At 43.5% G+C, this 17744-nt stretch overlaps 1 protein-coding gene across 4 annotated transcripts in view; it reads left to right on the forward strand.

Moving 5' to 3' along the window:
- The window catches only part of ASB10 (ankyrin repeat and SOCS box containing 10), a 491601-nt gene that overhangs the window by 335559 nt on the left and 138298 nt on the right, over positions 1-17744 (forward strand). For all 4 annotated transcript variants that reach the window (XM_078662805.1, XM_078662808.1, XM_078662807.1 and 1 more), the window contains exon 4: positions 14236-14349. In XM_078662805.1, the coding sequence (XP_078518931.1) occupies positions 14236-14349 (114 nt within the window). The remainder of the gene's footprint in view (positions 1-14235; positions 14350-17744) is intronic.

Below are 17744 nucleotides of genomic sequence, written 5' to 3' on the forward strand. Positions count from 1 at the left end.
GAATTTTAACGTTTGTGTAGTTTAAACCTGGTGTGTATAGGTGAAATAAGTTTTCCTAAGTGTAACTGAGGCCCTGATTTAGATTTCGGCAGGCAGGTTAGTCCGTCACAACGTTGACTGATATCCAGTCAGCTGAAATATAGATTCCATGGATATTATGGGATTTATATTTCAGCAGATGTGATATCTATCACCGCTGTGACTGAGTAAACTGTCCGCTGAAATCTAAATCAGGTCTTAAGCTTCAACCTTAGAGTTTTTCATTGGATTTCAATATTTTTTAAAATTTTTATAAAAATGTGTTTCAAATCATAGAGTCCAGTGTTGCAAGAGAAGAGTTGTTAAGCGGAGTGTTGTACAGTACAGTGGAGGAGCGTGTTGTAAAGTATACTGTTATAGACTGCAGTATTGTAGATTTGAATAAAGTGGAGTATAGCAGAGTGTAGTAGTTTATCATACAGTCTATCAAAGTGTTATATAATGTAGTGGCATGGTGTCTCATGTAGTGTAATCAAATATCGTAGATTGGAACAGTGAGTTGTACAGTGAAGTGGTGTGTTGAACAGTGGAGGAGGGTGTCTTAGACTGTCATAGGGTGGAGTAGAGTATTTTAGGGTGGAGTAGGGTGAACTAGAGTGTCAGAGTGGAGTATCGTCAAGTGGAGTGTCATAGAGTACAGTGGATGAGAGTGCTGTAGAGTTGAGTGATGTGTCATAGAGAGACAAGTTGAGTGGCATGTCGTAGAGAGATAAGTTGAGTGGCGTGGATCGAGTATCATACATACGGTGAAGTACAGTGGTGTAGAGTGGATGGGCAAAGAGTGGAGCAGACTGACAGAGTGTAGTACAGTGTTGTAGAGTGGAGTTGCATATAGTGGAGTAGAGTGTCGAACAGTGGAGCTCGGTAGAGCACAGTATAGTTCAGTGGGATAAAGTGGAGTAAAGTGGAGTATAGTAGAGTGAAGTACACCGGTGTGAGGAAGGTACAGTGGAGTAAAGTGTCAGAGTGGAGTGACATGTCATAGACTATTGTGGCGAAGAGTGCAGTAGAGTGGAGTAGTGTAGCATACAGTCGAGTAGAGTGTCATACATTGGAGTAGTGTGTTGTACAGTAGAGTGTAGTGGGGTGTCGTACAGTATTGGAAAGTGATGTAGACTACAGTATAGTAGAGTTGCATACAGTCTAGTAGATTTTTGTAGAGTGGAGCGTACAATACTGTACTGTGTTGTACAGTAGAGTGAAAGGGTATAGACAGGAGTAAAGCATCAGAGAGTGGCATACAGTGTGATAGAGTGCTGTAGAGTGGAATTTCATATCGTATAGTAGTGTGTGAAACAGTGGAGCTGTGTAGAGTGGATTGTTGTATAGTAGCGTAGAGTGAGGTAATGTCTCGTACAGTGGAGTAGAGTTGAATGGCATGGTGCAACATAGTGTGGAATAAAGTACAATAGAGTGTATTGGTGTTTTATAGAGTAGAGTGGCATGGAGTGGAGTGTACTGACATAGCATAGGTAGTAAACTATTAGAAATTGGAGTGGGGTCTTGTACAGGAGTGTGCAGTGCTGTGTCATATAGAAAAATGGTGTATAGTGGTATAGAGTGTTGTACATTGGAGTGTAAAGACGTAGAGAGGAGTGTGAGTTGGACAGTGTAGTGTACGGGGATAGAGTGGAGTAGAATGCCATGAGGTGTGGTAGACTTCTCTTTTTTTTTTTTTTTTTATTGAGAGTTTTTCCCCCTATTTTGTTGTAACATGAGCAGGACACAATAAATGCAATACCTTAAAACATAGGCTTATTCATACATATATAAACCAACAAACAAAGTTTAAACAATTTCATATTCTTTTAAAGGTCTACTCCAAGCTTCCATCGTATGAAGGGTTCCCAGATTTGCATACCCAACTTCTTCCCCTTTTTTCCCTTCCTAGCATATATGGCTGTTTCCAATTTTTGTATTGACATTACTTTTCCTAACCATTGGTGGTATGATGGTGGATTAGGGTCTAACCAGATAGAAGCCACTAACAGTCTCAAAATCGCCATTGACACAAATATAAAGTTTTTACAACTCGTTTGTTCTGCTGTTATCCCCAATAACATAGTGGCTGGTGTTAACTCTATTGTTGTTGACATTGCCATTTGAAAGAATTTCACAATATCCCGTTTCAATTTATCTAGATGTGGACAGGTTGCGAAGATATGTATCAGGTCAGCATCTGTACTTCCGCATCTGAAACAAGTAGTACCTGATGTACCGCCCCACTGAGCAATCTTCGCAGGCCTATAATATAGATGATATAACATCTTATAATGCTGAGCCTGGAGGGATGATGAACATAACAATTTTTTCCCCATTTCCAATGACTCAGTAAAAATATCCCCACCCGTTTCCAGATCTAATGACCATCTATCTATCCATTTCTCTAGGTCGTCTTTCTTTAAGATTGTCATTTCTAGATAATGTCTTTTAATAGTGCAGTCAGAGCCACTCTCTATAAGATCCAACAGTATGCTTCTTCCAAAGCCCAATGTACCCCCTTGTTTTTTCAAAAGGCAACTTCTTATTTGGAGATATTTGAAAAAATGTTTTGTGTCTAACGAAAAACTATTTTGCAATTCCACAAATTGCAAAATACCTTGAGGACCCATCAAATCACCCACTTTTCTTATCCCCCGACTATTCCACTCTTTGAAGACTGCTCCCGAAAAAACCTCGCTAGGTAAGGAAGGGTTATCCTTTAATCTGGTGTAAAAATTAAACTTCCCAATTCCCACCTTCTTTGAGAACCCTTTCCAGATATTATGTGCAGCTATTACTGTCTTAAAACGTGTTCTTTTGAAATAGCTGCCCTCTGTAAATCTTAAAAAAACATTTTCAGCATTCATACCGAGAACCAAACCATATATTGCCAGTGACCCAAGCTTATCCCAACCCTCCATTTCAGCCCCTCCAATCAAACCTACCATATATTGCAGTGCTGCAGCCCAGTAATATAACTTTAAATCTGGTAATGACCAACCTCCTCTTTCCCGTGGGAGTGACATGAATCTCAACGCCCTCCGCGTCTTGCCTTTTGCCCAAATAAAGCGGTTGATCATTTGCTCACAAGTTTTAAACCACTTATTGTCTATTGCTAATGGAATTGCTCTAAATATATACAAAAATTTCGGCAAGACCAACATTTTAATAATATTGACATGTTCCACTAGTGATAAATGGAGGTTCTCATATCGGTCAAAGTCTTTTTTTGACCTTATCTATAATTGGAGCTATGTTTTTTTCCACGAGGTTATCGAGGTCGGCTGAAATATTGATACCTAAGTAAAGTCCTTCCTGGACCACTCGATTATCCCCGCAGATTGTCATGGAGTTTTTAATAATCTGTGTCTTTGTAGTATTCAGGGCATAGCCCGATATATGCCCAAATTTGCGGGCTTCCACCTCTAACACCTCTATCGCCTCCGTGGGGTTTGATGTTGTCACCGCCACATCGTCAGCGTAAGCTAGAATTTTACAAGGGCCCAGTAATGTGTTTAGTGGGGAAATATCTGGGCATAGCTCTATCCTACGGATTAGAGGATCCATATACATGGCAAATAAGAGGGGCGAGCAAGGGCACCCCTGTCGTGTACCTCTCTTAATATGAAATTGATCCGTAGTCCCCCCGTTAACTCTCAGAGCTGCAACCGGATCCTTGTACAGAGTCTGTAAGGCTTTCACAAAGCCTCCCTTTATACCCGCTCTTATTAAGATGTGCCATAGATAGTCCCAGGAGACCCGATCGAACGCTTTCTCTGCGTCTAGCAACATTACGGCCATCGGGTTCCCTGTGACCTCGGCAGCATCGAACAAGGTTATAACTTTCCTGATGTGATGTGTCGTCCCTCTACCGGGGATAAAGCCATGTTGGTTATTACTAACTAAGGGACCGATTACCCCTGCAAATCTTATTGCTAGCGTTTTCGAGTATATTTTCGTGTCATTGTTTATCAATGTAATAGGTCTGTAAGAACCTGGCTCAGTCGCCTTTTTTCCCTTTTTTAATATTAGAACAATATCTGCAGCACCCCAAGATTTGGGGATAGACTCCCCAGTTTGTGCAGTTTGAAACGTACTGGTTAGGTCCTGACCTAAGCTCCCCCAAAATGTTTTATAAAACTCCAGAGGGAGTTGATCCGGGCCAGCAGCCTTTCCAGAGGGGAGATTGGCCATAGCTTCTTGAATTTCGATTTTATTTAACTGTTTCTCCAGCCCTTCTGAGTCTTCGCTAGCAACCCCTTCAAACGGGATATTCTGAAGATAATCGCTTATCTCTTCCGGATTACAAAAATGTTGCTGGTCGTATAATTTCTGATAAAATTTCCTGAAGACTTCCCTTATTTCGTCCGAATCTGAGTGTATCCTACCATATTCATCCCTGATCTCCCTAACGGTGCCAGATGCTGCTATCTGTCTAGTCCGCATAGCTAAGACATGTCCTACTTTTTCGCTATACTCATAGCATCTTTCCCTTTTTATAATATAATACTGTGCTGCCCTATTCGCCAATTCCTCTTCAGCTTCACTTTTTACCTTCATCAGTTCTATACTTGATTGTTCAATCGATTCACCCCTTATTACACATTTATGGAACTTTTCCTCTGCCTCGAATACGGCCCTCTCCAAATTACTATCTCTAAGACGTGCTACTTTCCGTTTATATGCGCTAAAGCTGGATGTTTCTCCGCGGGCACCAGCCTTAAATGCGTCCCATACAATCCCTACAGGGGCGCTCCCTCTATTATTTTCGAAAAATTCGCTAATCCATTTAGACATATGTTGTATATAGTTATCATCTAAAAGAAGTGTTCTTTCAAAAGTCCAGGTCCTACTTAATCAGGTTCTCCCTCCTGCCTTGATCGTTAAAAGTAAAGGGTTGTGATCGCTGAAAATTCGTGGTAACCTTTCAATTTCTACTCTAGACAATAGATCATTAGATATTAAAAAATAATCTAATCGAACACAAATACAATGTGGTGCAGAATAATATGTGAATCCTGTTTGGTCCGATCTAATACTGCCCCAGACATCTTGCAGAGTATTATTCTCTAAAAGTTTAATCAATGCCTTGTGCACTTTTTTCTTTCTGCCTTTATAAGACCCTATCTCCAACCCATCTGCCCCATTAATGTTTAAGTCGCCTCCTATAACAACCTGGGGTGGCCATCCTGCTAATTCTGCATCTAAAAACGGCAAGATTTCTGGGTCGTCTTGGGTCGAACCATATATAGCCACCAAGGTTGTCCATACTCCATCTATTAATACCTCGGCTATTGCCCATCTGCCCCATTTATCCTCTAATTTTCTACCAGTTACCACGTTTTTGCTTCTTGAAAGAATAGCTACCCCTCTATTTTTCGCCCCAAGCCTAGATCTTGCTATTAAGTGAAACCCTAGCTGATTGAGGCAAAACTCCTGAGTGCTCATTACATGAGTTTCCTGTAAGAGTATATAGTCTACATTCATCTGACGGAGTCGAATAGCTATCTTTTGTCTTTTTTGAACATCGTTTAAGCCACACACATTCCATGTTACGAGTCTAAGTGTCATAGCTGAGTTTAAAAGTAACCGCTGAGTGCCATCCAATAATGAATAACTTAACAAATGTATTCTTCCTTGCTTTACTTTCCAATACTATCTTGACACTCTTATACCTTATACCTTTCAATTCAAAACGTAAAACGTAATACACCAGATTCAAGCCTATGTCGAATTTTTCTTTTTCTCCAAAGCTCATGTGCCCTGCCCCTTTTCCCCCCCTCCCCCACCCCTGACTACCCACCCACAGAAACCCACCCCCCCTACGGCAATTAGGTCGAAAGGACCTATGTCTGACCGACGATGCCAACAGGATGTCCCATCCTCCCTCCCCCTGATATTCACATACCAGAAATTTCTCGTTTGGTGCTCCCCCTGCATTACTAATAAACCTCAAAGCTTTCTCCCCCCAACCATTCACTCACTAACCCCTAATCTACACCCCTTGCCACCAATACTAAAACTGCGCGGTGTATTCCATTACACCAATTTATGTCCTTAATTCAACAATTTATAAGAGTGAGAGAGAAGACAAACATCAAATATTTTTGCTTACAAGGTGTAGAAACACCTGAAAAACTGAGTGACTCAAAAAGGCAAAGAAAAGGTGGGAAAACAGTAAACATTACTTTTGCCTAATATAATGTTATGTCTTTCCCTTTCTATTTCTTTCGAGAAATGTCTCGGGTAGCCACCACTTGCGAGTCATACTCTACCAATTCTTTATCTTGTGCCTTATGTTTACTCCTGGTCTCACGCAGGAAGCTTAGATACTCCTGAGCCATAATTTCAGAGTGGAAGACCCTGAAATTTCCGTTTAACCCAATCTTCAAACGTGCTGGAAATAAAAGATAGACCTCACACCCCATATTCTGGAAGGGAGTAATCATTTGCCTCATCCTCCACCGCCTTTCCACTGTGGTGTGGCAAAAGTCAGGACGAGCGAAGAAGACAATGTCCTTATAAGTGCGTCTAGCCTGTGGTTTTGCCTTGGCCATAATCTCTTCACGGAGTAAGAAATTTCCTACATAAATTAGTATTGCACGTGGCTTTGCCTGTGATTCTTTCCGTGTCATCGGGAACCGGTGTGCCCTCTGAATCTCATGCTCCCAATCCCATGTAGCCATCTCGGGGAGGGCTCCCTTCAGTAACTCAATCACGAATCCTCGTATATCCCCACCTTCCTTCCCTTCCTGTACGCCAAGTAGCCGGACATTATTGCGTCTCTGTCTGTTTTCGGATTCCTCCAATTTCCAAAGTATATCTGTTGTGGTCTTATCCTGATCTCTCTTGACGTCCTGTAATTTCACCACATCATCCTCCAATTTGCCCGTCCTAGCCTCCACCTCAGACACCCTTCCGACCACTTCCTCGTACATTTTGTTTATCTGGTGAAGTGAGGATTGTATTTTTTTATTGGCATGTCTAGCTCTTTTACTGGCCCTTTGACTCTCAAGACGTGCCTCATCCTGTATTTGTTTTAAGGTTGATAATAAAACTTCGAAATTAGAAGCATTTGTTTCAGGGCCCTGAGAGTTAGCTTCTGTCGTGCACGTGGCTATATTGGCTGCTCCCGTCATAGATGGTGTACAACTTTCTAGTGTGTTGTACTCGAGCTTTTTTGCAACTGATTTCTCCGGACCCCCATAAGTTGCCCTGGCTGAGTGTTTTTGTTTGGTCATATTTCTTTTAGTCTTACTCCTGGTCTTACTCCTGCACTTAGTTTTGGTCTTAAGTGCCAGTTTAATCGTCTCTCTGGAAGCAAAGTTTTGGGTCGCCTTGGAGCCTTTTTGTACTGTCTCACACTCCAAATCAATGGGTCCCAAATCCTTATCTGTAGTAGATGAGGCGCTATCGCCTTCTGGCTCTTTATCCGTATCTGAATCGTTACCAGATTCGGGATCCATAGATATTTCCAGGTCTGAATCTGAGGCTGACACAATATCAGAGTTAGTGGTTGCAGTCTCGTCCTCATCATCAGCCTCATCGTTGCCTGTATAAAAAACATCCTCACTTGGAGAAGCCAAGGTTGATCCCAATAAGGCTGGTATGTTTTTGCCAGGGTTGTGCGTTGTGCTCGAATTTAACAGATCAGAATTTATATCCTTCCCCCCACTCCGCTGAGACAGCTCTAGTATTTATTCTTGACTAGCGACTGTGTGCCCGGACTTATCAGGTCGTTGAAGGTCAGCGCGAGTGCCATTATTACCTTGTTCAATGAGAGATGGTATACCAGCCTCAGCCTCAGGCACTGTCCCTTTAAATAAACCTTCAGCTTCCATATCTCCTGCCTTTGAGCTCTCCGCCCTGCCCCCGGCGAGATCCGTAGAAGAGCCTGTCAATCTCGAGGTCTCTGTAACTTCCAGACCGCTCCCGGGCACAGTCGGTAGAGACGTCTCTCCGGGTGCGCTCACCATGCTCACCGTGCTCACCGCGCTCATCGCGCCATCCAGTCGCCTCCCCCCAGCCATACCACAGAGAGAAGCCAGAGATGGAACCTCGAATCCTCGAGGCGGGGCCGGCTTCGATACCTGCAGGGCACTCGGTAAGGGTAAAGGCGAAAGTTTTTCCACTATGGTAGTTTGTCGAAGTAGAGTCTCTCTCCCTACTGTCTCGCCAGCAAGAGACTGCGTCTCATTACATTTTTTGGAAATCATCATCATACTTTTTTTCTCCGCTTCTTTTTCGCGAAGCTTACGCATTTTATTTTCTTTAGCTGCCTCCCGCCTCTGCTGTGCCTTTGTTCGTGCTTTTCCTCTCAGATTAGAGGCAGGGACAGCGGAGCCATCTGTAAGCACTTCCTCATCTTCTTCGTTCCCGCATCTGTCTTGGGGGTCGCGAGCTTTCTTCTTAGGCGACCGCAAAAGTTTAGGCGCCATTGATCTTAACAGGATCTTCAAATCGAGCAGTCCCGCCTGGGCTGCTACAGCGAGCAGGGAGCTTACTTTAGAGAAAGTCTTTTCCTTGAGCTGGGAGACGATTTCTGATCGTAAAAGCCACAATAATAACGATCCGGTCATTGCCTCCTGCAGCTGCTGCTGCTCTCATATGCTCTCTTATAGTTCACTTGAGTGATCCTTAATTTCGCCTGTCTCTCTTTCATCGCATGTCCATCCGGAATCAAACTGTTGACGGTGGTTTACCCCCAAAAGGAGACAACCATTCTAAACAAATTAGGCTTCTAAAAGAGAGCACCAAATGCACTGCATACGATATCAACAGGAGGGAGGTCAGATGCGACTCTCCTCTACGGCGTCTCGGCGGCCATCTTGCGAGGTGTGGTAGACTTCTATGAAGTAGAGTTGTATAGAGTGGCGGTGAGTGCCATACAAAGGAGCAGCGTAGAGTGAGTGGCATAATGTGTAGTGGTGTAGAGTGGATAAACGTAAATTAGAGTAGCAGATAGTGGAACAGCATACAGTGGAATACTGTACAGTGTAGTGTGGAAGGGTGGAGTGGCATAGAGTGGAATAGCGTAGAGTGCTGTACAGTGGACTGGCATAGGGTAGAGCAAGGTACAGTGGGTTAGTGTAAAGTGGGGTGGCATACATTTAAGCAGTGCAGCACAGAGACAAGGAAACTGTTATAAATGAGTTTGGGGTCTCACAGTAGAGTGGAGTGCTGTGTCATACAGTGTTGGAAACTGTCAGAGTGGAGTAGAGTTTTTTTACAATAGAGTGTACAGGCATTGGGGTTGATTGCAACTTTAGTAAATGTTCGGGATGTATTGGAGATGAGTCTAGCAGAGAGGCATAGAGTGGAGTTATATAGAGTGGGGGAGAGTACACTAGAGTGGTGTAGAGTAAAATGGAATAAAGGGGAATAGTGTAGAGTGAAGTAGTGTAGCCTGGAGTGGCATGCAGTGAAGTGGCATAGATTGTAATACTGTATACTATAGTAGCATACAGTGGAGTGGCATAAAGTGTAATAGCGTATAGTGGAATAGCGTACAGTGAAGTAGTGTAGACTGAAGTAGATTACAATGGAGTAGTGGATAGTGGAGTGGCATAGAGTGTAATAGCGTAGAGTGGACTGGCACAGAGTTGAGTTGTGTACAGTGTAATAGCATTGAGTAGAGTGGTGTAAAGAAGAGTTTTGTACTGTGGAGTAGAGTAGAGTAGAGTGTTTAGTGGAGTATTGTACAGTGGAAGGGCGTGTGATGGAGTGATGTAGACTGGAGTGGCTTACAGTGGCGTGGGGTAGAAGGTGGAGTGGGGTACATTGGATTGGGATCCAATCGAATAGCTTAGAATGAAGTAAGGTAGGGTGGAGTGCCTTACACTAAAGTGGCATAGAGTGAAGTAGCGTACAATGGGGTAGCATACAGTGAAATAGCGTGGAGTGGCAAGGAGTAGAATGACAGAGTGGAATAGCATAAAACTGAATGGCAAACAACGGAGTGGCATATAATGAAGAGACGTAGAGTGGAGATGTTTACAGTGTCATAGCTTAGAGTGAAGTTACGTACACTGGAGTGGAGTAGCACACAGTGGAGTGGCATACAATGGAATAGCATACAGTGGAGTTTTGTAGAGTGGAGGGGCATATACTGGAATACAGTAGAGGGGAATGGCGTACAGTAGAATGATGTAGATTGGCATACAGTGGAGTGGCATATACTGGAGTGGCATACAATGGCAGCATTGCATACTGTGTAATAGCATAGAGTAGAGTGGAGTCTCGTATAGTGGAGTGGCGTAGAGTGGAACAGTGGAGCGAATAGTGGGAATAGAATAGAGCAGCAGAGTGGAATAGGGAAACAAATAATAGTGGAGTAGTTACAGTGACGTGGCCTATGGATGTATTTGAAATTTAGCCGCAATGTAGATCAGGGTGTGCAAAGTAAAGCTAAACAGCAATTTTCCAATCAATACAGGGCTGTGCATGGTGGCATTGCATTCCTTTGTCAGTCTGACTTAAGTATTGCATTGCCCATGCGACACAATGAGTGATGCAAGGGTACCATAATGTTATGTTATGTTATGTTATAAAAGCTCTTCTATAGCGCACGGCTACTCCAAAGAGTGTCCCGGCGCTTTGGCAAAGAGAAAAGTCAAAAGGGAAGTACATAACACAGTGCTCGCCACGGGCGGCAAAGAATTTACTGGGCGAAAAGCCACGTCTTCAGGTCCTTTCGAAAGGCAAGCAGGTTAGAGATAGTTCTCAAGGCAGACCATAATCCAGTAATACAGCTAGGCCTTAGTTATATTTTTGGCCATGGTATGCCGTGATAACTTTGCAGAATACCGTAGTACCTGGTGATGATATTCAACAGTATATAATTGGGTAATGGCTGTTTTTAGAGAATGAAAAGACAGCCATATGGTTTTTACTGTATGTTGGTTTTGTTCAGTGCTATGGCCTTAGATATAGATAAGCAGTGGGTCCCTATTGGAAAACGAGGCAGTATCTGAGAGGCCTGCACAAATAACATTTGTACTTCAATGGGAACCAAACACCCAATTGTAGCGCCTGACTCTCAGAGGGTAGCGTTGCAGAGCAGTCTGAGGCTTACTCAAGGGAGGTGGTGTGGGCTATTAACCGCCATTACAGGTGCGCAGCAATAACACTCAATTGATTGTCCAGTCTATACTTTGATTTATATAAGTAAGAGTATATTTATTAAACACATACACTAAATACTATGCACCAATTTACAAATATACATAAGCTGTTGGAATTACTTTGTGATATTGCATAACATCTCCACCCCTCCCGCAGGGGGGGTGGGGTCTAGTACCACCACTCCCATGTATGCACATCATCTTGCCCCCAAATGCAGTTAGTTGAAACTAACCTGGTACAAGGGCCCTGCGCACCTGCATCCCAGCAGCGACCTACCAGATACCTCAACAAACATTTAAAATAGGTACACCTGCCCTGGTGACACACAATCCTGACTGAGCATTGCCTACTGACCATGAAATATACACCCCTACATCTTAAGGCTAACAGTCTGGGTTCTTCAGCTAAGTGCAGCAGCAAGAATCCATGTTTAAGCATTACTTTAGAATGACCGTACTCATCACATTTGTTGGACATTAGAATGCGTTGCAATTACAGCCCCTAAAGGCATCACAGATGAAATCACAGGATTACGCATATACAGCCATACACCCTAGCAGGAATGTCTGGAAACATAACCCCACTTTGCTTAAGACATCACCTTACACAAGTACTTCACATTACACATGTGACCTTCAGTTCCTCTGAAAGAAATAACGTTAGTAGGTGCAATTACACCTCTTCACCTCCAGGGGACGCTGACAGGCAAAGACCAGGTGAAAACCAGGCTAGCAGACCACCTCCGGTCGCAGGCTCGTGGTGAGATTTCCACTGTGAGGATACCACTGATTCCCCTGGCCGGTTACAGTGCTTAACGGGGGCCACGGGGAGCAGGAAACAGTGCTTAGCTGGGGTTACAGGGTCAAAAAAGCAGAGACCTTGCAAAGACGTGGGTAGATCCATGGCGGCTCCAGTGGCTCCTCCAGCTCCTGCGGCCCCTCCTTCCTGCATGCGTGCTTCTGGCTTCTAACTTTCAGGGGCGTGACACCTTCTTTCATCAGAAGGATATTTTCCAGTGTAGTTTCAGACCTCAAACGCGCTATTTGAGACTATATTCGTCTGTCATAAAAGGAAGCAAAAAAACGGACAGCAACTTCATTAACATATCAGTATAGTAATATCTCTGTTAAAGTGAACCATCGGGGCACCCGTAGAGCATAGCAGCGCTGGCATGATGAGGAGCACCTGCCCGATGATGAAGCATGATATCCCAAGCATGTGTGAGGGCAACAAGAAATAATCTTGTTGACTGCCCCCAAATCCTGTTCAGAACCTAGAGTTTTTCTCTACATCTCTTTGGAACAGTGGCCATATTATTTGATTTGATTATAGACAAAGTGCAATGTCTGCACTTTGTCTATAATCAAATTACATAATAGGGTGCATAATCATTTCACTGTGCCGAACTTCGTTCCGATCTCAGATCTGTCCCACGGCCTGCCATTTTGAGAACGCAGGTATCGCAGCGGTGAGGAGAGTTTAATGAAAACCTCCTTGTGGGGAAGCCTGTCAGCCTTCCAACTTTGGAGACTATGTCAGCATCCCTTTCGACATAGGGATCCGTTGTATTCTCCGGTGCTGCTGTCTTGGAAAGCCTGGTTTCAGGGCATTCAACCATTATACTCAGTGCTGAGAGGAGAGACGAAGCAAGGGAGCCATGGGCTCCTCCGTCCATGCCACACCCTTTTGACTATGGATCTTATTGGAGAGATTGGAAGGATCTGAATATGGTGATAATTCTTCTCTTTCTGTAAGTTGGGATTTCAAAAATGCCACATTCTGTAAAGTGGATTCACTGGTGTCAATCTATATGGCAGAATTTCAAGGTTGGGTGGAAGATGCCAAACTAGTGGAGACAAGAGTGAGATGGGTAAAATCTGATCTTGGTAACAGAATGCAATTTGTACAACTTGCATGTTTTACAATTTAGCAAAAGTCGATGATTTGGGGAGTACGACAGGACTCCGCGAATTCACCTCTCTTTTTAATTTTTATTGTTATCCTTTGGCTCATTTCTTTCAGTACTACCTTCTTACTTTTTAAATGCATGTTTATAATAACCATAGTCTCGTAAGGATTCAAGGAAAGACTCTGCACATGATTCTCCCCGCTGTTGAGGCACCAAGCTTTCGTCATTTCTTTTGATACCTGTAATGCGTTTATTCAATTCAGTCTGGATTTTCGCAGTATTCTTAACCGGGCAGACAGAAAATCATATTGCAAGTTGCTTTATATTCTGAATACAACAACATGCACTCTGTATTGACCTAGGCTATTTGATCATGTTTTTATAGACAACAATATCTTTTTGAGGAGATTGTGCAAACATGTTTGTAGCAGAACATCGGAATAACCTGACCGATGAGATTTCTGGTTCCCAAATTTCGCTTGAACAAATGTGGTGGCAAATTATTTTAGATCCGTGGTACACATAATTAACATGACATTCATTTGCATAGCAACAATGATTCATCCCTCCTGAAAATTTGTAAACTGCTGAATCGTAAGCCTTTTCCATCACCTTTTGAGCAGCTGTACCTTTTTTTCCTTTGCAGCCTCAAGAAACCTTTTCAAGGGAGTAATTGTGCTTCATAAAAACCCCAAACAACAAAACAGGGAGTAGTCTAGCGCAGCTCTATCTATATTACCAATGTAATGCTACAACGTGGACTGTGTTGAGAGCCGTTTACATTAGGACAGGGTAATACGTACATTAGTTCTATTATTGATGATGCATAGCAGAAAATGGACCATTAAAACAGCTATGGTGCTATTCGACTAAGCAGTGCCACTCGAAAGAGAAACGAAGGAATGTCACGTGAGGTAGGGGCCCACTATTCCTTTCAGCTGGAATCCAATCTCTAGAATTCCGTTCTCGGTCTCCCACGTACACTCTGCTGCTCAACCCAGCTCTCCGACGCGGCGAGCAGCTGATGATGCTGTGTGCTGGCTGGTGTGGAAACCTCTTTCATCAACAAATATTGATTCACTGTAACTAACGTTTGTGAACCTGTGTCGTGTGCCGTTGCTCTCCCCGTACACCAGGTGTCAGCAGCGCATAACATTATCTCGTTTTTACCCCTTTTCCAGGTACTGACGTACTGCTGTTCATCACCGCGTACCATTGAAGCCTTGATGAACACTTACGACCGGGTGCGGGTGACAGAGGACTGGGTGGATGCCGTCCCGCTGGAGATTCAGCAGGTAAAGTTACATAGTTTCCTTGTCATCAAATCATTTGCCTTTCTATCCGGTTCTGCTGCTAATATAAAATGATGAGTGGAATCATTTGACATGTACTAGGATTCCTCTTGAGTTTAACAAGCACCTAAGCTCAAACACTTGGGACCATAAATAACCCTATGTATGTCAGTATCACCTTAGGAAGTTTGGGGGCACTTGTCGGGAACACATTTCAATGATATTATCCTTTACAAGCACACATTATGCCAAACAATAGTAAATTAAAAGGTACTATGTCTTGACTAGCACCCCAAAAATCCTTACGATGGCACTGGTTTGAGAGTCAGAATTAGAGGTAACTGTAGGGAAAGAGGATTAGATAGAGACATAGAATAGTCAGAGGTCAAAGAGAGAGAACGTTCACTTTCTCAAGGGGCCTTGGAATGGACGAATCCTAGGAAATTGCCCACTTCAAAATCTCTGTTGTATTTGATTCATCACCAAGAGAAAGAAGTAAGTGATGAAAGCCAAATATGCAACGAAATGGGTGAAAAAAAGGAAGGGGCGGAGACGGATGTGAGAGTTTTTTTGTTTAAAAAAAGGGATAAGGCAGACCAAGTTATTAGAGTAGGTGAATGTTGAGTAGGGTGGAGAAAAAGTACAAACGTGAAGGGTAACATAATGGTGATGAAAGGGAGCGAGGTTCAGGGGTTTCCCACCGAAAGTGTTTCAAAACAATAACTAACAAGCATTTGCAATGCAACAGGTCTCGCATTTACACGGGTTTAAGCTATTGGCATTGTAAATGACCATGGCTTTTATTTAAGTTTAAAAACGAAAACAAAAATAAAAGGCATTGTCATTTGTAATGTGAATAGCTCAAACTCGCGTAAATACGCAACCTATTGCATTGCAAATGGTTGTTCAGCTTGGTTCCAGAAAGGACCAGTATAAAAAATGAATGCAGATAGTTGTACTGGCGTGCACTAAGGCGTAACAGACAATGATTTACACAGAATTAAATGGTATTTGTAGCATTGCGCTACGGCATAAATGAGGCCAGACTGACCATTCAAACATTTAAAAACAGGCTGCAACGTATTAATTTGAGATTAACACAAGCAGGGCACATCAGTTAAGAAGTAACCAATATGAAGCATCACTAATCGATCTGTAGATATATATATGATTTCACCATGATGCTGCATATTTATCAGATATCTCCAAGTGGAAGACACAGTCATGCAGGTATTTAGACAACAGAATGTTGAATGTTCAATCACCTGATAAAACGGCTCCAAACCTGAAACGATCGATGGGGAGGTAAACCCCACCAAATCCCTTCCGCTGCTGCAGCTGATTTCGCTATGTAGCATCTCCTAAGTAGGTTTGGCTGCAGCAGGTGGATCAGGCTCCCTCATTAGAATCCAAACAGCAAAACTTCGTATGGGGAGCCCCAGACCCTTCAGGGCGGCCTCTTGAACGGGCACGGAGATTGCTGCTAAATTCGGTTAACGAAGGCAAAGAGAAGAGGCCCGCTTTCAAGTAGGCACACTTTTATTCATAGTGTTCTTATTCATACGAGAATTCAAATGATTTCACCATGATGCTGCATATTTATCATATATCTCCAAGTGGAAGACACAGTCACGCAGGTATTTAGACAACAGAATGTTGAATGTTCAATCACCTGATCAAAAGGCTCCAAACTTGAAACGATCGATGGGGAGGTAAACCCCACCAAATCCCTTCCGCTGCTGTAGCTGATTTCGCTATGTAGCATCTCCTAAGTAGGTTTGGCTGCAGCAGGTGGATCAGGCTCCCTCATTAGAATCCAAACAGCAAAACTCCATATGGGGAGCCCCAGACCCTTCAGGGCGGCCTCTTGGACAGGCACGGAGAAGCACGCTAAATTCGGTTCGCGAAGGCAAAGAGAAGAGGCCCGCTTTCAAGTAGAAACACTTTTATTCAAAGTGTTGCCGCACAGCAAGCTTCCCTTCTGTCCTGCCTGTTTCGGCGTCTCCAGCCTTGATCACGGACAGGAAGCATTCACACACGGCATCCGTGCAGGCATAATAAGTGTGTTCACGATCACGTGACTGTTGATGCCTCAATCTCCCATAATGCAGCAAAATTGTTGGTAAGTCAGTCTTTTGAAAAAACACAGTGTTCTTATTCATACGAGAATTCAAATGATTTCACCATGATGCTGCATATTTTTCAAATATCTCCAAGTGGAAGACACAGTCACACAGGTATTTAGACAACAGAATGTTTAATGTTCAATCACCTGATAAAGCGGCTCCAAACTTGAAACGATCGATGGGGAGGTAAACCCACCAAATCCCTTCCGCTGCTGCAGCTGATTTCGCTATGTAGCATCTCCTAAGTAGGTTTGGCTGCAGCAGGTGGATTGGGCTCCCTCATTGGAATCCAAACAGCAAAACTCCTTATGGGGAGTCCCAGACCCTTCAGGGCGGCCTCTTGAACGGGCACGGAGAAGCCCGCTAAATTTGGTTCACAAAGGCAAAGGGAAGAGGCCCGCTTTCAAGTAGAAACACTTTTATTGATAGTGTTGCCGCATAACAAGCTTCCCTTCTGTCCTACGTGTTTTGGCGTCTCCAGCCTTGATCACGGACAGGAAGCATTCACACAGTGCATCTGTGCAGGCATTATAAGTGTGTTCATGATCACGTGACTGTTGGTACCTCAATCTCCCATAATGCAGCAAAATTGTTGGTAAGTCAGTCTTTTGAAAAAACACAGTGTTCTTATTCATACGAGAATTCAAATGATTTCACCATGATGCTGCATATAAGAAGATGCTGCATATAAGAAGATGGCCCGTTACGCTCCGCTCCTTCCCTGAAAGTTTCGGGGGGATTCGTCAAGCGGGGGCCGAGAAAAAAGGGGGGTCCCAAAATGTGTTTTCCCATGTTAATTTCCATAGGACGATTAGACACTGCTACAGCCCGAACCGCTGAACGGAATTACACCAGACTTGGCAAAATGGTAGGGACTGGTACGTAGTAGTGCCTTTTCTATATTTTGTGAAAATCGCTCCAGTGGTTTTTATGAAAATTTACTTCAAAAACACATATATATCTATATGCGCGCTCCGAGCGCTTTGGGTACGCGTACCGGTAAGCGCACCCGGCGCGCCACGGAAGTGCGCGAGCGGAAAGCTGATTGGCTCTCGGGTGTCTGTCAACATTCGAAACAGTCCGGAGAGTCCGCCATTTTGTGTCTCGGTAGAACCGAGACACAAGAGGTGAAAAATAATTGGGGAAAACGTTGAAAGGGGGAAGGGTAGAGACCCCCTGACCCCCTAGGTTTTCTGAGGGGGGCCTAGAAGGACCACGAAGGGCAAAAAAAAAAGTATTTTTTGTTGTTGTAAATTTCACGGAGTAAGCTCA

The sequence above is a fragment of the Lissotriton helveticus genome, chromosome 10 (assembly GCF_964261635.1).
Source record: "Lissotriton helveticus chromosome 10, aLisHel1.1, whole genome shotgun sequence".
NCBI classification, from domain to species: domain Eukaryota; kingdom Metazoa; phylum Chordata; class Amphibia; order Caudata; family Salamandridae; genus Lissotriton; species Lissotriton helveticus.